The 22,373-nt window shown below is 32.7% G+C and overlaps 3 protein-coding genes across 3 annotated transcripts; 2 read left to right on the top strand and 1 right to left on the bottom strand.

Annotated features, from left to right (window-relative positions):
* Positions 1-87: 87 nt before the first annotated feature.
* LOC144848565 (mitotic-spindle organizing protein 1-like) lies at positions 88-1,361 on the top strand. Its single transcript, XM_078705369.1, has 3 exons — positions 88-195; positions 502-647; positions 1,032-1,361. Exons 1-3 carry the CDS (start codon positions 144-146, stop codon positions 1,047-1,049), a joined length of 216 nt encoding a protein of 71 aa, XP_078561495.1. The 5' UTR covers positions 88-143; the 3' UTR covers positions 1,050-1,361.
* A 7,216-nt stretch (positions 1,362-8,577) lies between these two features.
* LOC144848507 (uncharacterized) lies at positions 8,578-15,478 on the top strand. The gene is made up of 5 exons (XM_078705288.1): positions 8,578-8,884; positions 10,298-10,525; positions 10,953-11,093; positions 11,946-12,122; positions 13,219-15,478. The coding sequence occupies exons 1-5, from the start codon at positions 8,587-8,589 to the stop codon at positions 13,725-13,727; spliced, it is 1,353 nt and encodes a 450-aa protein (XP_078561414.1). The 5' UTR covers positions 8,578-8,586; the 3' UTR covers positions 13,728-15,478.
* A 426-nt stretch (positions 15,479-15,904) lies between these two features.
* LOC144848549 (uncharacterized) lies at positions 15,905-20,994 on the bottom strand. The gene is made up of 5 exons (XM_078705357.1): positions 20,866-20,994; positions 20,087-20,230; positions 19,418-19,681; positions 18,556-18,716; positions 15,905-18,180 (listed from the first exon to the last, which is right to left on the bottom strand). Exons 2-5 carry the CDS (start codon positions 20,210-20,212, stop codon positions 18,102-18,104), a joined length of 630 nt encoding a protein of 209 aa, XP_078561483.1. The 5' UTR covers positions 20,213-20,230; positions 20,866-20,994; the 3' UTR covers positions 15,905-18,101.
* Between the last annotated feature and the right edge of the window lie 1,379 nt (positions 20,995-22,373).

Below are 22,373 nucleotides of genomic sequence, written 5' to 3'. Positions count from 1 at the left end.
CTATGTACTAACAAAATATTATGGTTTAAAAATTAAATTTTTTAGTATTTTGAGTATTAAAAAAAGATTAAAAATATTTATAATATCAAGAATATTATTATGTTGATGAAATTTACTAAAGACGTCTATATTTACACCGAAATATGGCGGATAAAAAAGACGTAAATTTTGATTCATCACGTCAGGCAATGGATTGTAAGTGTGTAAAATTGTAAATTCAAAATAAAAAGTAACATTTTATTAAGTCTATTGTAACAAAATATTCGGTTAGTGTGATTAATTGATTCACGGCACTACTATAGGCCCTGGCTAGGCCTAGACAGCTAGCCTACTACTAGAGAGGATCGGTCGCTGTTTTGTCCGGCTTGAGGTTGCCTCAAGAATGGTATGCTAGGCATAGACTAGGCCGAGAGAAAGGAAGTTGAAATAAAGGATGGGTAAGAAAGTGTGATAGAATGGGAGGTATCTGTGAATTGATGAACATTACGTTTATTCTTTTAGGTTTACAGGAGATGTCTAACCTACTTAACACTGGTCTAGATGCAGAAACACTGTCAATTTGTGTTAGGCTTTGTGAACAGGGAGTAAACCCAGAAGCATTGGCTGCTGTTATAACAGAATTAAGGAGAGAAGTTAACAGTATTCGAGTAAGCATATGAGTTAAATCTACATACCAGTATAATTGTTTTAATATATATTGATTTTATAGTGTGTATTTAATATTTTTACAACAAAAAATAAATCTGAGGAAAATGGTCTATAATCATCATTATGTCATCATTATGTTCGTTCTTCTTATCATCAATTATCATTATCAATTTCATCTTCTTCATGAATATTGTCCTCATGTATGTCATCATCATCATCATCATTCATCCTCATCATATTATCTTTCACCTCCTTATTATGTTAATCGTCATCGTTAATATCAGACTATTAAGCTTACTCTTCTTATCCAAAAATACCATTTGTCAATGCCTGTCCTGATATGTTGATTTTTGTAACTGTTTTTACTTACTTACCTTTTTTAGGCTGAAGATTCAAATTGATGAACTGCCAAGTCTTGTTTACATACCTCTATTAGCCTTCATGTCATGGATACCTGAGAGAGTGTAATTATACTGTAGGCCTACATGTACAGTTTATACATAATATGATACGTTAATAAGATAAAATAAATTTTTATCTTTGAAAGATTGTACATATAAAATGCTTGTGTTACAAAAAATCAGATTTTTTTTATGATAATGTTTAGACTTTTTATATTAATGTAAAAAAATGTTTACAAAAATTATGTTAATTTGTTTTTACTGAAAGCCTTATTTGTACAGTATTTATCAGTAAAAGTACTTTAAAGATACATACACAGTTTCATTTTGTTTTCTTTTTGAGAAATTAAGACAAGTTTTGAAATCCGCACAACAAACATAATTTATAGCCCTATATATACCTGTACAGTATATGCATATATTAAAAAATGTAACAGACAGTTTAAAACAAAATACAATATATCAATCTTTTGGGGACACCACTATTATTAAGAACTAGAGAATTTCCTGTGATGAGGTTTTTTTCTGTAATATACTCAATCCCTATTCTGTGGACATCCTTATTATTAATGGGACATTTTGGTGAGTCCTAATATACTATAGGGTAAACCTTCTATGCTATGAACATACCCTTAAATAATAAAATAGATTACATCATTTGACGTCACTGCAGTTCCCTAAAAATAGTAAACGATCTGTATTTCATCTTTCTCGTATGCATAATCATATCTATATACATTATAAATATTAATACAGTAAGCATTCATTGAAATATCACGTACTTGATATAGGAAACATTAAATGAATATCCGCCTACGAAACGATGCTTCATTAGCTTCTCGCAAAATACCAGCACAGATGTAATTCACGTGGTAGTGAAATAAAATTAAAAGGATATTAAAACATTGAAAGATGCGTAGTGTGATGTAAAGAATCGATTGGAAAGGAGAAGGAAACACTTCCCATCAATAAGTTGATTATAGCCCTACGTCAGGCCTGGCTTTAAATTTAGGTTAAAATAGATCGAGGTGTCTAGAAAACTAGATTATGAAAACAAACTTATGAATTCCTTATAAGACAGGAGCGGATTCAAAGGAACCAGCCGCCCGAACCTCTCTAAATTTCACAAATTTTAATGCAAAAGTTCTGCACTTCATTTCACCACTGTTAAGTCGTGTAAGATACCCTCGTTTTCCACACACCTAAATCGACCCAAATGCATGAAAGTTGAACTTTGGGTCCTGGAGGCGATAAGAAAGTTTTAAGGATAGAATATACCAACCCTTTTGTTTTGATTAATGATTCTTTGTCAAAATCACTTAAACCATTTCCATCTTTGTTTATTGTAGAAGCTACGTATAATCAATACCAATTTCGTTTCGAGACATTAAGTTCTAGAATTAAGACTCCATAATATCTAAAACTGAACTCGTGCAATGAGGTTCTTCAATGTATTGCAGCTGCATATGATTATTTATTCATGGCAAAATTCTTTATGATTTTCTCAACGATTACAAATGAATCGTTTTTACTCATGGGGCAGCAAACATACCAACACGTGCAGCTAGGCTACTTCTCGATCGACCGCCGGTGATCCCAGAGTAATCGATTGATTAAGGCGTTTAGGAGCTAAATCAGCCGGAAAATGAATCAATTACACAAAATATAAAACCACTTAACATTTTATTAACCGACGTGTTAAATGATAATAGTCGATTTTTATGGTACACTAATTAATCAAGGGAAAACGTATCGGCCTTTGAATGTAAGGAGAAAAACTACTTTAAAAACAAATTTTTATAAATCGTCTAGGTTCTTGAATATATCTACCATGTCTTTTAAGAAAAGGACAGCTTTATGGATGGGGGACAGACAGACAAATTATATTTGCCAACAATTGGACCGAAATACATGTGAATAATAAAGAAATGTATTGGCCGGGATGATGGATGCGAGTTAGAATGGATGGACATTTAGAAACACACGAGTAGACAGACAAAAATTGAATCAACGAAATTAAAGAAGGAGGAGGAATGGGTAGATGATCCAATGCATGGGAATGGGTGACGAAATGAATTAATATAAATAGATACATATCTCTGGATTATTTACAGTGACTGTCAGAGAGGTGGGATTGCCTTATAAAATAGGCGGCGCGCGTGTGTGTAAAAGTATAGATGGGTATACGTGGATGAATAAATGAATGAACAACCAAAGAGACATTCTCTAACACAAACTTGCATTTTAAATTGCATGCATCGTTTAAAATTGCAATTTCCCTAATACCTCGTAGTAATTTGTAGATTGTTAGCTACATGTCGAAAATGCGTACACTTGACAGATATATAACGTTGTAATCTATCCAGATTATCCGTTTACGCATGCTCAACAAATAATTAAAAAAAAAACTTACGAGTGACCTAATATGAGCATATGAAGATGTATGAGTAGTCATTGAAATTGCTCCAGCGCGCGTCTTACTTTTCTGTCGGCAAGATAAAAGTAAGACCATATAGGCTCTGGATGTTACACGACGGTAAACACCTAATCGACACTTTTATGCGTCGTTAAAAGGCAATATAGTAATTCGAATTTCTGCATGCGCTATCTATTAATGACGTCATTCAATTTATCGATCTTTCGAGCTGTGCATCTTGTGTTGATCAATCACTTCGGAACATGAGAGAGGCGCGCGTAAGTGATTGAATATCGATTGTGTGATGCAGCAGACTTTTGAGTACAAACAGTGAACAGGTTTTTGTATAAATCTAACCATCTGTCATCAGCTCATCTAAACCTATTGTCTTCGTGGCTTTCATATGCAAAACGGATTTATTATACTCTATGCTCGACATAAACTGACTAATTATTTCAATACAGATTGTTATGGAGCACCGACACCACTGGAATTAAATACTGAAAGGTGAGCATAAACATACAGGTAAACTATATTCACATTTTCATGCAAGATTTGTATAACTAATTATTATATTCACCAGTTGTTTTAAACAAAATTATGTATGTTTGATTTAGCAAAAAACGAGCCAATTAATGCATATATATATTGGGATGTTGTATGTTGATTAAATTGATATATCGTCAAAAAACGTTTGACACGCGAGTCAGACGTTGATAAAACATACACGACTTTTGTACGTGCGCGTCCTGCGGTGTTTTGCATTATTTTCCCTTATATGACTCGATAACGATATAAAACAACATAAATACATACATTAATATACCTGTTTTAATGATATCATACCGTATTAGATAATAACATTTTTACGTTTACATTTATATATTCATATAAATATGTATATTGCCTAATGTAGACGTACACGATTACAACTCACTCGTGTTGACAGTGCGAGACTTAACCGTATTTGATTTGAGTATCTTGGGGGATACTTAACCGATATTGGAAAGTGTCTTGGGGTTATTCAGCTGATAGTATGTACACGTAATATGAGAATCTGATCATCATCATAATATCTTTTAATACGAAATGAAGTAATGATGAAAAGATAACGATTTTAAAGTAATAATAATATACAGTAGATTGGTATACTAAATTATGAAGTCTTAATTATCGTCATTAAGTCTCTGTCTGGTTATTGACCAATCACCAATCACCTTTCAAATAACCCTTTGCTATCCATCTTAAATTACACATCTCTCTTCTTTGCATGCCATTTTCCAACAAATTGGGTCGAATATTTTTAAATATTTTACAAAACTAAATTATTAAATTAGCCTACCGCGTGAGTTTGTTTGATTAATAATAATAATTAGGAACTTGCAACAATATTAATTAGGAACTTGCAACAATATTTTAATTTGCCTCTAAATTAAAATTGTTTGGAGGATCTGGGAATTAATTCATTGCTTGTTTTAGTACAGTACAAGTGTCTCTAGGCAGTTTATTATATTATCTTTATTGTAAGCATGTTATTAATATTCATAGAGTGTCGGTACATTTGATATTGCAATATCAATAATGCAATATAGCAGTATAGGTTCTTATATCAGTACAGTAAGTGAGATAGGCCTACAGCATGTTGTGAAAGTACGTCTGAACCAGCATTTATTGTTTGTATTTTCACATTGGTGAAACCTCTATAGTAGTATCTAGTAGGCCTAATCTCCTATACTCACTTATAATAAAAGTATAAGTAATAATTATAACCGGGATAGAAACGTTATAAGAAGAATCAAAACAAAAACAAAAATTATACAAATTTTATGTGACAAAAACATATTGTTGTTAGATTCTTTTGAATTTTTACTTTGTACGTTGTTTGCAGAATTTTTCAGCCGTTGGCTGCCTTCTGTTTGTACTATTTATGTGTTTTTATGAATAAATACCTACATAATATAAATGTGATGTGCCCATATAATAGACATGATGATGTCAAATCACTACCATATTTGGGCATATCACTACCATATTTGTCAAACTAGTTTGATAGTGTAGACAGAGCTTAAGAATACATTTTCCTTGTTTGTGAAAGATTAATTGAAGTTTTTCAGCCTGGGCTTCTAACATGTAAACATTCTAGATGAACATTACAATCTTAAATCAAACCAACCATAACTTAATTTTCTGGCGAGATTGCAATCTATGGCATTTTTGTTCAGTTAATGACTTGTGAGCCTTTAGGTGTTATCAGACAAAATCGCAATATCACTAGTTTATACTAGAATAATATCATTCGATGCCATGTCCTTATCGGGCCTTTTGTAGTCTCTCGACTATATATATTATATGCCAACCATTGTTAATGTTATGATATAATATTTTTGGTCAATAAATGTTTCTTGAATTGAATTGAATACATGGTACTATAAATTCTCCTATTATATAATGTATCATCATCTAGAAGTCGTTAGACATTAGGCGTCTCAAGCTCTGTCTACACTCTGTCTCAAATTAGTTTGACAAAAACAAGTTTGATGTGCCCAAATTTGGTAGTGCACATCACATGTTTTTGTCACATAAAGTTTGATGGTGTAGACAGGGCTTTACTTGTGTTCGCCACTCTGTACGTTTTTGAGCAAGGATGTGTATATAGGTCCGCATGTAAAAGTTCTGTTTCTTGTTTATGTTTGCCATCCATGTTGTTTTCGGTCTTCATCTTGGTCTTTCGCGCGTTGATCCACTCTGAGTGCGATCTTATTTTTTGGTGTGTTTTCATTTAATCGGAGCATGACCATACCATATCAGCCTTCTTTTCTTTACATTCTTACTCTAATCAATCTTTCCTGTTCTTTTGTACAAATTAGGCTTAATCTTCATTTATATTTTCTCCGTCCACCTATTATTCTCTTGAGGAATTTTCTTTGAAAGACATCGATTTCATGCGGTAGTGATACTGTCATTGTCCACAGTTCACTACTATACAGATTATATATTTATATACATTACTTATATAATGTTACGTTTATTGTTATTTTGGGAGTAGGCCTATAAAATGTATAGTATGTATTATATAAAACTATTATTGGAAGTCTTAACATGAGTACATTTATACCAATCTGAATACCGGAGCCAGTCTGTCTCAAATATATCTATGTTTACTGTTCTAAATAGTGCCTTACCACAATTAATATTCTTACTAATACTATAGTGTCAACAAGATTATTCACTGTTTAAATGTACATTACTGCAGTAAATACACCTGTTTCGTTACACAAATAGACAAATACTGACGTATATCATCTCTCGTTTCCTTTAGTTTAATGATAGTAATTTATTTATTTATATTTAATGTCCAATAAATGAGAAAGATTACCCTATAAACAGTATAAACGATTGGTTCCCAGAGACGTAACGCAATTACGTATAGACGCAGACGTAGTTGACCAATGACAAGCGCCAGTTCGAATAATCCGTCGCTCGTAATTGGTCAAATCATTTACGTCGTACGTCCTTGCGATGCGTCTCTAGCGCAGGAACAACCAAGCATTGACAAGTCCTGGGAATTAAGAATATATAAAAATATGCAAATTATTATTTGTTTATTATGTTATTATTAACAGATGGTATAACGCCAACCAGAGTCCCCTCCCCCCGCCCCCATCCGACATTCATACACAATGTGTGTTATTAACACTATCATTTCCTATTTAAAAAATCGTCAAATAATGTGTAAACAAAAAAAATAATATGATATTGTCAAATGCTATATTGATTTTTCACTGTGTCAATTTACCAAACAACCATATAATCTAAATCAAAATTAAATTTTGAATATGCATCATTTTATAACTCCCTTGAGTCATATTAATTTCATAAAACTCAATATGATATTTTTTTGGTATATTAGAAACAATTTTCGTTTTCTCGACATCCTAGACCATACTCCTTTACTGCATGTCCACACTAAGAATGTAAACACACTGAGTAAGGAGTACAGTATATTAGACTAAACATCACATTCACAGCCGTGACTTAATACGGATATTCTACACGAACCTGGTTATAGACTACATTATACAATTGCACTCCAAATAATGTAAAAACACGTAGACCAATTACCAAACTCATGAGAATAATTTGTTCAGCAATCATGAAGTTGTAAGTCTAAAAGGACATCTCGTTTACAGATTCTCTATATTGCTTACAAATCACGTACATACAATTCTATATCGGCTTTCATGTTTTTATTACCTATAGCTTATCACAAATTATGTTTATTGTTTGAATAATGTTTATTACCAATCTGTCTATTTGTACGAATGAAGCTTGATAGAAAATAACACGGCAATATTTAATTTAAGATTTCATTTTCCTGTTTACAGATTGTCTATATTCTTACAAATCACGTCTACTGAATTTAATTTGTCTCATATTTATCTATTTTTACGAATATAAGAAACCTAATGTATAAATATACTTCATCATAATCATTTTTATATCGTTAATGAACACCCGATTCTGTGTACAGAGACCTACTGTATCTCAATAATGGCATTATGTTACAGTATATTCAGCCAATTTCTGTAATACAGTGTAACATTATCATATATGGCGCCTGTATTATTGTTAAGGTTAGATTAGGCGTATGACATTATGATACAGGCGAATCATGTGATACATATGACACTGTATCACAGAATTTGCCTGTGATACTGTTATACAGTAACGAGGATCGGATTTATGATATTGAAGTAGGCTTATAAAGATTACTCATAATTATCATGCCAATGTTCTTGATCATTATCAGTATCTAAATCATATATGGTTATCACCACAAAACACCAATAACCAATTCACGTTGTATTGATGTTAATACTATAATAAAGCGATGATGAAAAGAAAAGAAGATTAAGGATAATTATATGAAAATGGTTATTGCTCGTAACAAAAGCTATAATAGGCAATTCACAAAGACTCATGCAATAATACAATGTCCATATACAGGCTACCAGGGTACAATTTACAATGACAAATATTGGAAAATGCTTATGAATAACGCTCATATTTAATGATCTTTACAGGTGACTACGTTTTAGACACATTTTGTGAAGGCATACCATGGCTCCACATATCCGTGCTGTTGAGGAAGGCTATGTAAAACTAGATAGGAATAAAAACGCAGCGAAGTCACTAAGGAATAAGAAGATGAAGTTTAAATGTCGAAGATGTTTCTGCAGCCCGTATACTATGGCCACTGCCATCATTGTCTGTTGGGTTATCTGGTTCGTGTTGTGGATATACGCAATAAGTGACGTAGAGAAGCACGGGGAACTGGTGACGTTGCCGATGGAAGTGGCCAATCGTCGAGGTGCTTTCTGTCTTGATGGATCTCCGCCTGGTTACTATATAAGAAAAGGTATTAAGCCTACTCATTATTACGTTAGGGAGCTTTTAATTTGCATGACCTATTGTGCCGTTGGACACGCCCGGACATAGAATCCACCAGAACTGTGCTGAGGTGGTGGTAGAACAAGTCTTCTAGAGGATAAAGACTATAAACCGTAGGTCCAGTGTACACATCTAGCTCATGTGCACTTTAAAGAACCTAGTATATCTTTCGAGACGAGTAGGGGGTTTTCCCCGGTGTAGGCATACATACACAGCCACTGTCACACACATACAATTGTCATAACTCATCATGAGGGCCGCTTGATTGTCAGCATACACTGTTCAGGGTCACCCTCTATAAATAGGGTTGAATAAAATAACGTATTCGTTCCTAATGTCAGGTCGTCGTAAATTGAAACCTCCCAAATTTTTCATTAATTCATCTTTTTCATCTTAATTCATCAGTTATTGCCAATTCTAACCATTTTGGCGAAATTTATACCTCTCACGGTGTTCTCACAGGGTCTCATCTGATTACAATTGTCAATTTGTATATGATCTTGAGATATAACACCCATCACTTTCTAACTGAACTTGTACAATCAAAGAATTCCATAAGATAGCAAATGTACTCTTTCTATATTGATGGATAGTACTCTTAATGAAGTCACGTTCGTTTTAATTAGCTGACTTCTAATTGACCATGATTTATAAGTGCTTGCGTCCGTCCACTCTTCTCTTTGACAACTGATGTCTCTATTTGCATCATTATAATTAGATAGCTATTCTGCTGGACACGATGATTTAACCATTAAAATGTTTTTTTTTGATGTTTTTAAAAATGTCTTATTAAAAGCAGTCCTAACATGTTAAAATAATGAATTGTGGGACACAGAGAGTGTAGAAAATATAATTAGTACATATTTTTAAACGGCCAACAAATAAACATGGTCTAATAATATTAAAGGAGCACTCCTGTAAGAGAAACTCAAACGTCCATGTGAACACCATGATAAATGTACTTGCACGGGTAGACTTACACCTCTACCTACCTTTGGACCTAGATCAGAACATTTATTTATTGTCCAAAAGGAAATTCACGTTGACATACAATTGCTGAAAATTAGTTGAAGGTTAGTAATACAGAAAAAGACAAAAATATTTGAAAAATACAACAGAGCTACAATATTACTCTGATAAACAATGAAATTAACTTATTAACTGATTAAAAAGCCTGATATTGAATGTGGAACAAAAGATAGAAGCGTTTTGTTTTATACTTCGAACAGTCCTCAATCGCCTTCAAGATCATAACCATTGATAAATACTATGGAGTGGATGGGTCTTGACTTTCATTATGCTACTATTATCCCTATTTAAAATCGTAGACAATTGTACCTTGTACCTATACGTTAAATATGCTATCATCTAATAATTTCAGCTGGAGAAGAAGACGAAAAATCGTGGGTGATCATTTTAGAAGGTGGAGATTGGTGTTGGAATGTTACAGATTGCTATGAACGAAGTCTCACTACATTAGGCTCCACTACCTACGGTCCTGATAAAGTGGACTTTAACGGTATACTGTCGAATGATAGACTTGTAAATCCAGATTTTTACAACTGGAATGCTGTATTGATTAAATATTGTGATGGTGGTTCATTTTCTGGTAAGTGCAGTCTAATTATTATTTGGGCATTTAAGCAATTTGCTAATCATCTGTCAAGCATTTGCCAAGTATGCCTACATACTTACTATCATGGTTTTCTAAAGCTCTGTCTACACTATCAAACTTTATGTGACAAAAAAATGTGATGTGGCCATATATGGATATGATGATGTCATATCACTATCATATTTAAACATATTACTACCATATTTGGGCACATCACACTTTTTTTTTGATAGCGTAGACAGAGCTTAAGTCGTCAACTACATAAAAATAGCTCTCTGCATTTGTATTTCGCTCAGTTCCTGCGCGTTTGATTTATGATATTCTTATTTATGAATATAACAGTACGTGTCATCATATCCTATCACTAATCTTTGTCACTTATGCTTTACCTTCACTAACACAATATGTATTTTTTCCTTAGGCAATCTATCATTTCCAGTAAATTACAAAAATAAGAACTTGTACTTACGAGGAATAAGGATACTAGATACAGTAATGAAGCACCTGAAGGACACCGAAGGTCTTGACTCGGCAACAAGGGTGATATTCGGCGGCGCATCAAGTAATTCATTTTATAATTAATACCTGTATCAGTGTTCTCCCACTAATAATAATAGTTATAGTACGTCGATCTTGTATGGCGCTTAATGCACAAAGCCTCTTAGCGCTTCACATTATTACCCTAGTCACTTGTTTGGATCAAATAGGGAGTTGTATCAAACCCGCATGGAAACATACTACCATGACGTTGCAGTTGTGTTTTGATCTATACCAGGAATGAATTCCGGCAATTTAAGTACCGAATTATTGATAGGCCTACTATATAAAGCTCTGTCTACACTATCAAACTGTAACATATGTGACAAAAAAATGTGATTTAGGCATATAATGTCATAGCACTACCATATTTTGACATATCACTAGGATATTTGGGCATATCACACTTTTTTGTCAAACTAGTTTGATAGTGTAGACAGAGCTTAACCAGGTAATATTGTACTTTGTCCATACAATTGACAAAACATAACCTTTGCCTGCTCTGTCTATGTTTTAATGGCTAGGCCAAACCAAGGCAATCATGGCATAACCTACCACTAGATAAGTTTTTACCTGAATTAATTTAATTAAGAATATTAAATCAACAACAATATAAAGAAAAATGCATTGTCGTCGTATGTTGTAATATTCCATCCTTCCACTGTGTCTGCTTTTATAGAATGTTGAATCGGTTAATTCAATTTCGAAATAAATAATAATCTTGGAGAATAGGCCTAACGAAATTATAATTATTCCATACTGAATTGAATTTTCTTATTAATTAATGTATTATTATGCATGTCATTTCTTATTCAAAATGTAATTATTTTAAAATAAGAATTTATATATTATCATTGTATTATCATATTTATATTAGGTGGCGGCTTAGCAGTATTTGCCCATTCGGATCACGTTCGGAACATGTTCGATCCGAGTGTTAAGTTCCATGCTCTTGCAGACGGTGGATTCCTACCAATGATACGCAACACATCAAACTATCAGAACTTTATGGTATCTTTACAAAGAGTTTACAATTTACACCAAGTTTTAACAGGTAATAATTAGGCCAAGCTTAAAGATGTATTGTTTAAAAAAATAGTTCTTTAAAAATGTTTTGTTGAATATGCAATTTTAATGTCACATAGGCCTAATAGTTATCCACTTTGACCAAAAAATTGTATCGAAAAAAATTATTTACCTGAAAAAAATAGTCAAATTGGCTGCCAGCCATTAATTTTGTTCATTTTATAAGTGTAAACATGATTTATTTTCGTTCTTCTTCTACGGAAGTGATTAACTTTATTAAATACAAAATAACCTATTCAAAGTCTGATTTAATTAATCATGTTTTTGGGGGACAATACATCTTTAAGGGAAACAACTTTTCGATTTGTACGTCGGCTATTTGGAATTACCAATATAGACTCGGCTAGCACGTCAGGCAATACGTCATAGACATATTTATGTTCCTGAATTCGCTCGTTTCATCAGCATTTTCAACAAGATTACCTTACCAAGTAATGCATCATAGTTAAGGCTTACAGAAGTTACGTGCACGACCTCTCGTTAATCCGATGCTGTTGTTTTATCCAATCAAACATAATATAAATATTCATTTTTTTAAACATCTTAATTAGCAACATCTTTTGAAAGTGCGTCAATAATACTAAAAGAAATATTTTGACTTTGCCATAATTCAAGTAATTAGGCTACGCAATCAATCAATCGTTCGATTCATAGGCCTATAATATCAGAAAATGTGAGTTTTGAATAGTGATTTAAAGGTGCTCAATAATGATGTTTGTTCAAAATGTAGGTGGTTTCAGAGCCTAGGTCCAGCTATACTGAAAGTCCGATCTTCCCAACTATATTTGCAATTTAAACAAAAGAAAATAGAATAGTCAATTAAGTGGCGAATTAGGTCTTTTTAAAAATGTCATAATATACGCATCCAACAAAGAAACACGCCAATTACAGGATGGCAACTGTTACTATTATGTTTATAAACTAGTCTTATTTGAGCCTAAAGGAGTAGAGTAGAATTAGTCCGACTGATGAGTTACAACCCTGGGCCTTGGGATTGGAAGCCTAGCATAACCACAAAGTTACTATTATTATGACAACATTATAAAACCTTTATGTTTTCACAGGATCACTTAACAAGGCATGTCTTGCGTCAAAGGTTCAAAGTGAAGCACAATGGCAATGCTTCTTCCCAGAGTTCGTCTACCCTCACATAAAATCAAAGATATTCATCCTGGATTCGATGCATAACTCCTGGTCCCTGTGGTACATTCTCAACACAAGATGTCATCCGTCCAAATGCAAGGCAGAACAGTCAAATATCAATCGATATCAAAGCGAATTTATTAACCTCATTTCACCAGTACAGGCGTCAAAGAAAGACGGCATGTATGTGACGTCTTGCTTTGTGGAAGATCAGTCTCAATGTGACCATAAATGGAATCAAGCAGTGTTTAATGATCAGTCTCCTCAAGAGGCGTTCCACGATTGGTATTTTGCGGCTAATGTTAACCCTCATGCTAGGCAAATAGACTGCCAAGACAAATATGATTGTAATGCACAATGTGACTGGAGCAATTACGCCTATGACAAAATTACACGGGAATATAAAAAGAAGGATTTCTTTGTTGTTTAGTATCATTTTCCGTGTGTCTCTCTATTCATATGACGACCGTCCTATTTTGTTGAAGAAAATATCGCTGTATCTTTTTGTGTTTGCCCTAAGTACAAGCAAGGCAATCTAACAACAGGATGCTGAGCTCCGGAGATCAAAGGGTTTATCTGTGGCTGCGACATAATCAGTTCACGCCCCTTAACAGACACCGCGCACCGTGGAGAATATGTACATAGTACAGTAGTACTGTTAGGCATTTGTCGTAGCCAGACATAAGATCAAAGGACTGTTATGAGTTCCTATCTTGGCCAGGCGAGCTCAGTGTCCTGTTGTTAGATTGCCTTGGTATACACAGGGAAGAGTAAGCATGGGAAAAAAACATTTCTCCATGCATAGTATAAGAGATACAGTCTCAACTTTTATCAGACTGTAGTATCATCTCTGGGCGAGTTTCTCTCTTTTCGGATAGGCTTAACTTATAGACTTGTTTTTGATAATAGCTAGCTTACTTAAGATCAGAAATAGGCCTTAGATGTTATTAGTACGATAGGCCTATCTCATGTGGATTGTAGATATTTTAAATATAGAATTAGATGATAAAACCAAAGAAAGGCAGAAGTGGTAATTGTAATATTGAAATAATATTTAGCATTTTTTTTTTAAATTTTCAATACATTTTTATGATCAATATTTTTCTCTTTTTACATTTCAATTTATTAACATTTTATTTGATTTGAGTCGTAGCTTACCGTAATATGCACTCTACTAAGAAATCCAAAAACAAATATTGATAAATACCGAACATTATCTTATTACGAGTCAGGTTTATGGAGAATCAGGTAATTATTATGCCAAACCATGCGTATCTGAAGGCAATTAACATTGAATTAGCTCACGCTCTTGAGCTCAACGTGAAATTGATTAAATCATAACATTACGTATCGCTGCAGGCACTATAACATTTAGCTTAACTTTAAATCCTTTATTAGATTATCCAGTATTCGATTATTTAATAATGAAGTTTGTATATAGAGTGAGTTAAAGCAACAATGCTGTCAAAAGTCTTTTCATAGGCTTGTTCTGGCGTAGTAAATTGATGATGATGGTTATGTTTATCCTTAAACTCTGTCTACATTATCAAACTAGTTTGACAAAAAAAGAATGTGATCTACCCAAATATGGTAGTGATATGACGTCATTACATCACATCATGAGTGTAGACAGAGCTAGAGCTAAAGCTTGGTTCTTACTTGGAAGCAAAACGTGAGTTGACCAATCGCAAGCGACAATTGTTATGATCCATCGAGTCATGATTGGTCAAATTACTTAAAAGCTTGGTTCCTATTTGGACGTAGCGCAACGACATTGATCCTAAAGCTTGGTTCCCACTAGAACGTAACGCAAGGACGTAAACGCAACGCAAGCGTTTTAACCAATGACAAGCGAAGTTATAGACAGTTAGCAATCACAAGCGAATAAGCCATCGCTTGTGATTGGTCAATTCACTTGCGTTGCGTTACGTCCTTGCGTTGCGTCGCTAGTGAGAACCACGCTTTACGGTGGGCTTACGTCATTGCATTGAGTCCAAGTGAGAACCAAACTTTACGGTGGGCTTACGTCATTGCATTGAGTCCAAGTGAGAACCAAACTTTACGGTGGGCTTACGTCATTGCATTGAGTCCAAGTGGGAACCAAACTTAAGCTCGTTAATATATTTTTAATAAATTATTCTCAGTTTTTATTACCAGCTTTAGAAAGGTAAACAAAATAATTACAGTACATAATATTATACATATGTAAAGCACGGTTCCCTGATTTAAAGTAAATATTATGACAATTGTGCAAATGAAATCTATACTTGCTATGTAGGCCTAGTTTAAATTGAACACATTTATATGATAAATTCGCAAGCCAAGTTTCTCTATTTATTCTTTTGAATTACTGTTGTTTTTATATATTTAAATTTTACATTCCTTGAATTAACAATGTATGCAAGCATCATTTCGAATTTTTATTCTGAATTGATATTTATTTTTATTTTAAGTTCCCATTTTATGAAACAGTGTTCCTTCATATTTTACATTCCGTTATTTAATTAAAATGTTCAATTTTAAAATCATGTTTTTCAAACCTCAATTTGTTTGAGTAAGTTAGAAATTTGTTTAAAAAAGACAGAAACAATATGTCAGTTCACTTTCCAGAAGCAATAGCTTTCCCTATTTATTCGTACTTTATCACTTTTTACAACCATAGAGTAACACATAACCTCACTAAATACAGTGGCCGTTAAGCCCTCACTGTACACAATTGACTACAACGCTTCTCACTACAATCAAGGCAATCTAACACGACGCTGAGCTCCGGAGATCAAAGGGTTATCTGTGGCTGCGACACGATCATTTCCACGCGCGCTGCGGAGAAAACTGTTATATTTGTCACAGCCAGACATAAGATCGATCGAGTTCCTATCTTGGGAAGGCGCGTTCAGTGTCCTGTTGTTAGATTGCCTTGCTACAGTCAAACAATGGTCATTCCCACCTGCTCCAAAACATAACACCACAGATCAAATTATACGTACAAAATATGTCTAAATCATATAAAAATACAAATAAAAAAGGTATTACAAAACTACAGGCGTTGTCCAGCAATGCAATGTATGCTGTAGCTAAAAATATACACAAACCCATTCTAAGTACTACTGTACTAAAAACTAACAAAACAAACAACATATCATGGCTTAGAGCAAACAAAATGCATATTTAAACTAAAAATGTATTTACAAGCAGTCGTCTGCAATAATGACTAAAACACACAATAATATAACAGAAGCAACAATAAATCATAACAATAATGAATATTATAACAACACACACATTAATAATTATAAAAATAGTTAACACTACCTTATATGGAAACCGTTCCAATTCTTGTAATTTAAGTCTAATAACATGAATTATTATACCATTAATAATTTTTTTTTATTTTTGCATTGTTGAGCACGTATGAAATTACTTTTATGGTTTTATATTAACTAAATCACATTTTAGTTTCAAAATCAAACATATAACCACATCTTATACATAACATAAAATAGGTTTATAACCTAAATGAAAACATAATTACAATTATTTTGTATTTCTTAAACGTAAATCAAGGTAAGAATGGTGTTCTTAAATAAATGAGGCCTAACCAATCACTCTTTACAGTTATACAAACTAGTAATGTCTTATAAAATAATTAAAATATTTCTTTAATTCTTTGTCCCCTTGAACAATTATTAACGTATTTTTATTGTTAAATATGCCATTTAAATGTCACATAATAGTTATCTACTTTGAACAAAAATTGGATCAAAAAAAATTGTATTTAACTGAAAAAACTGTAAATTAAAGCAAAAAAATAGTCAAATTGGCTGCCAGACACAGGGTTTTTGGTTAAATTTGACCATTTATTTTGTCATTTTCGATGAGAAAACATAATTTTGTTACGTTTTTTTACAGAACTTTATGAAAACTACAAAATAACCTATTCAAAGTCTGATTTAATTAATCTTAATTTTTTTTAAATGTTTTTTGGGGACAATACATTTTTAACAGCATGCTTCTAGCATGTGAAAATATGAGAGTTTCAAAATTCTTTATGAATGAAATTATGCAGCAATGTGTTAATAGTCATACAAAATATTTTGTAAAAAAACACCATAAAATTGTAAAAAAAAACATATTATGCAAATGTATATAATTTTTTTCAAAATATGGAATTATATAATAGTATCCGACATGTTTTTTCTTCTTTTTTTTTTACAAATTACAATTGTACTCAATACTGTACCTATAATGTGTCCAGTATACCATAGATACATTCTGTTATGAGTGTCATTCCAACTGATTTCTTTTAAACATTCAATCTTTTACAGTATCTATTCTTTACATTTTTTTAACAGATAAAGTAATTTTGTTCTACACACAAAATCAATGTAATTTCTTGTAATTGAGGTAGCCAAAGTAATTTCACAATATTAAACTGAGACTCACATGCAACAGAGCACACAAGCATTATCATTGCTGACATGTGATCAAGGCAATCTAACAACAGGACACTTGCCAAACAAGAATTTTTAACAGTCCTTTGATCTGGCATGCGACAAATAGCAACAATACTGTACAATGTACATGCTCTCTGTGGTGCGCAGTGTCCGTTAAGGGGCGTGGAACTGATTGTGTCGCAGCTACAGAAAACCCTTTTATCTCCGGAACTCAGCATCCTGTTGTTAGATTGCCTTGGTTTGATAAATTCTTAAAAACCATTTTCCATCTTTCAAAAGGGGAACCCTCCAGATCCACCTAAGATGCTCGCAACAACCATAAACAAATAATTTAATACTTTGAAATATCATCAAATGTAGCAGTTTTGATTCATGACGCCCTCCCACGTTGGTTTGCAGTAGCACCGTACTTTGGTTCTAACATCATATCTAAAAGAAAAAAAAACAATTTAGAATATGTGAAGGTATCAAAACTATAAAATAAATAATGTAAAAGTTTTCTTTTATTTTAATTTTATATCATTTCAAAACATACACATAACAAGATAACAGAAAAAAAAGTGATTTGAAAAAAAAAACATATCGCATAAATTATATTGCAAAATGATGATTGTTGATAAAATAAAATTGCAAAATTGAAATAATGTAAAAGTTAGATTACAGTACCAATCGTAACAGAATTCATTTCTCAAATAATCATTTTATCCTATAATAAAAAAAAAAAACACTGTATACTATAATGTGCTGTCCTTAAAAATGTTGTGCCCTAAAGGGTTTTAACACAATAAGATAGATCGCCCTTACCCCATCATTGGCAGTGTATCTGGTCCAGCTTGGCTATACTGATATGGGTCAGGGGCAAAGTCTGATTCCATCTGTATCCTGGCTTGTTCTAATTCATCTTGCATTGTAAGCTGACTATCAGATGGTGCTGCCCAATAATCATTACTCTCTACCTCTTGCTCCTGCAAAAAAATAGGATAAATAATTAGCCTTTTCAATCAACTAAAAGTAGAGTAATACTATATTTTAGTTGAATAGTTTTCATAAATTGTAAAGAAATTGTTTTATTTTATTTTATGTTGGAAATTGATAGACAGTTTAATACAGTAGTACTATTGATTTCTTCACGACAGAATAGAGGGCGCTATACTGATTTTTTAAGTCACCATAACAAAAATTGTACAACAAAATAATAGTACAGTACATGACAAAAAGAGCCCAGGAAAAGAGTAACAGCCTGGCCCCTGGAGAGATTGCAATACTGTATTAAATATGGTACAGTAGTAGTTTAAAGCTCCAAGAAGATTAACAATAACAATAATAGTAAAAATGAAATTCAAATACATACTGCGATAACAATAATCAAGGTAATCTAACAACAGGACACTGAGCTCGCCTTGCCAAGATAGGAACTTGTAACAGTCCTTTGATCTTATGTCTGGCTGCAACAAATACCAACAATACTGTACTATGTACATATTCTGCACGTCGTGCAGTGTCTGTCAAGGAGAGTGGAACTGATCATGTCACAGCCACAGATAAACCCTTTGATCTCCAGAGCTCAGCATCCTGTTGTTAGATTGCCTTGCAGTAACTAGTAACTAAAGTTGAAGTGAATAAAATAAACAAAACATGAACATTTTAGCTAACAAGGAAGTCGTACTTGTATAAATTTTAGTTGTTCTTCTAACTTTTCTGTACGTTTGATGAGAAGTTCTCTTTGTCGTCCAAATTCCTGAGATTCTAATTCTTTTTGTGGACACATTTCAAATTGTTGAAAACTTGGTTGTTGATGTTCTATTGAAGTTGCTTCCATATCTACTGTATTATCCATCATTTCTAGGTTATTTGTGAATGACGTGTCTGTATTTACTTCTTGTTGATTTTGGTTTGGTAAAAAGCACCTTCTTTTAGCAAATGGAAATACCTGCAATTTTAAAACATAATTTATAATTTATGAATACAGTACTAATAATGTACATAGAAATGAATTATATATCAAATAAAAATCCAAAGGCAAATTACTAACAAAATGACAATTCTGTGGATATCAGTGGCTGGATCTCAATTGGAGATACAAATAAAATACGCAAAAAGCTATCAGAACGATAAAGTAAATACACATATATATATATGGTAACCCTGGCTTTCAACTGGACAAAATAATTCCAGTCAATATTATAAAATATTATTAGAGTAGAATTTATTCAATAAATGTACTACTGTTTAATTGAATTAGAATTACATTTGCTTTGGGGTGAATTGGGTATATTATTATAGCTATACATTGTCGTTTGAAATACCAACTTATTATGACATCACCAAATCCTACCAATGGTTCTTGTTGTACTACAGCTGTCATTTCATCTTCGTTTTCTGTGTTTTTCCTCTTTGTACCATATACTTGGAAACATGGTTGTGATGGTAACATCCATCCTCCTAAATCTGATATTGGCATTATGAATTGATATTTTGCCTACAAAAAAAAATTAAAACTGTTTATGAACTTACTGTCTGTAGTATTAAAGTAGGAAATTATACCACCTAATTTATTCCGATTGTTTGTTCGACACTACCCAGGCTAGAATAATTCATAAAATCCTAGCTAGCCAGCAGTATGGCATATATTAATTATTATACAATATTCTATTACATTAAACAGTAGTAGTACTGTTGTTGCTCTGCTGTGTGTTACAACCAAATTACTAACTAAACTCTTTTTTTTTCAGTTTAAATTAGAAAAACTTAAACTTATTTATTATATTATAATTATTAGTTTTATGTAGGCCCACAAAATCTGAGAGACTGAGTAGGAGGTTATATATATATATATATATATATATATATAATAATGCTGATGCGTAGGCTAGCCTAACTATACACAACTGTACAGGATATCACCACAAACACTCGCCGCCCAGCACAAGACAAAAACAATACGAACAAAGGGGAAACACGAGGCCTAGGCTAGTTTAGGCCTAAAAGCCCCGATAAAGGAAATGAATTGACAAAATAACACATTGCTACCTATTTATCAGTTATTACTTTAAAATATAGCTCATATTTTCATAAAACAGTTATTGGTAAATTATAATCTATAATCATACAAACCTATATTATCTAAAAAAACATAAATAACCGACAAATTACAGTATCCTTCGCGACAGATTTGTTCATAAACGAGCGGTTTAAAATCTGTAATTGGGAAAACCGGGAATCAATCAACCAATAGGAGCAAAACGAAAGGTCAGTATAATAGGTTATCATTTCATGCTTCATAGAACACGAGAAACTACTGTAGAATCATTTGCATGGCACCTTTTTATTTCGGAATTATTCTATAATGCTCATAACATCCATAGAAAATAAATAACACCCAAAACGAAATAACTCGGAAACTATTAGGCGCCTACCCAGTAAGGTGGTGGAACATTGTCAGTTAAATCATAATAAACAAAACATATGGCCTAACAATAATTAATATTATGTCGATAATATTTTAATAATGTATCCCTACAATACAAAGAAATATTTAATCAATGTACAACTTACAACATGGTCTTTTTATTTTATCCGTTTTGATACCATGTATCATTGGCAAATATAGAGATTTGGTGAAGACAAACATGAATAGGCCTCTATGAATTTTATTTCTTTCCTTGATTTACTTGCATATAAAAGTCCAAAGTTGCGTCAAACAGCTGCCTGTCAAGATTTTGATTTTATCTACAGTATTCATATACTCTGCCTATGCAGCTCTTTGATTTTTTAAATTTTCAATAAATTAACTTACTTCCCAAAACCAATACTCTATGACAAGCGGTTACAAAGTTATAGACTAATTAAAATGGCAGCCATTTTGGACGCCATCTTGGATTTCTCGGAGAGCACAAGGAGGATTTTTCGGGACTTTTAGTATGATGTTCTAATCATAGTTCTGGACCTTTCCTGAAAAAATTAGCTTGTTACCAGAAATGTCCGGGTCTGCCTATACTTATGAACTAATGCTCTTGGACTAGTAGAGAAAAGCTCCTTGTCAAATGATTCCGGAAGTATATATCCATATAACATTTGGATTAATCATAATTGTTTGCTATATATCCATATAACATTTGGATGTTAGTGCATTTTCTGGGGTAGCAGATCTATATAAACCAGGGTGGGCTGGTTCTGTATACTTATAATATTTTGTTTTGCCCTTTCCGTGATGACAGATGGTGGGACTGGTACTTTGGAGCCTCTTAATTTATAATTTTTGTTTCATATTTCAAATTATAAGCGCTTATACTCCTTTTTAGGCCCTACAAAACAAGATTATATAGAATAGAATAGTTTATCCATGGGGGTATTATAACTCCATATGTTTTATCCATCTTGGTGAGTTACTCGCTGTTGGATGCGTATATAGAAAAAGGATGATCACCAGGCTACATATGGTAGGTAGGGGAAATAATTATGATCAATGTTATCGCCTATATAAGGCCTATATAATAGAGGCCCGGATCGGAAGTATATTATTCTAATGGTAAAAGATATATTGTCCCCCTAAAAAAATAATTTTTAAAAATTGTTTTGTTGAATATACCATTTTTATGTCACATAATATTTATTTACTTTGA

Source organism: Antedon bifida, chromosome 7, assembly GCF_963402885.1.
Source record: "Antedon bifida chromosome 7, ecAntBifi1.1, whole genome shotgun sequence".
In the NCBI taxonomy this organism is placed as follows: Eukaryota; Metazoa; Echinodermata; class Crinoidea; order Comatulida; family Antedonidae; genus Antedon; species Antedon bifida.
This window is presented reverse-complemented; position numbering and strand designations above follow the sequence as displayed.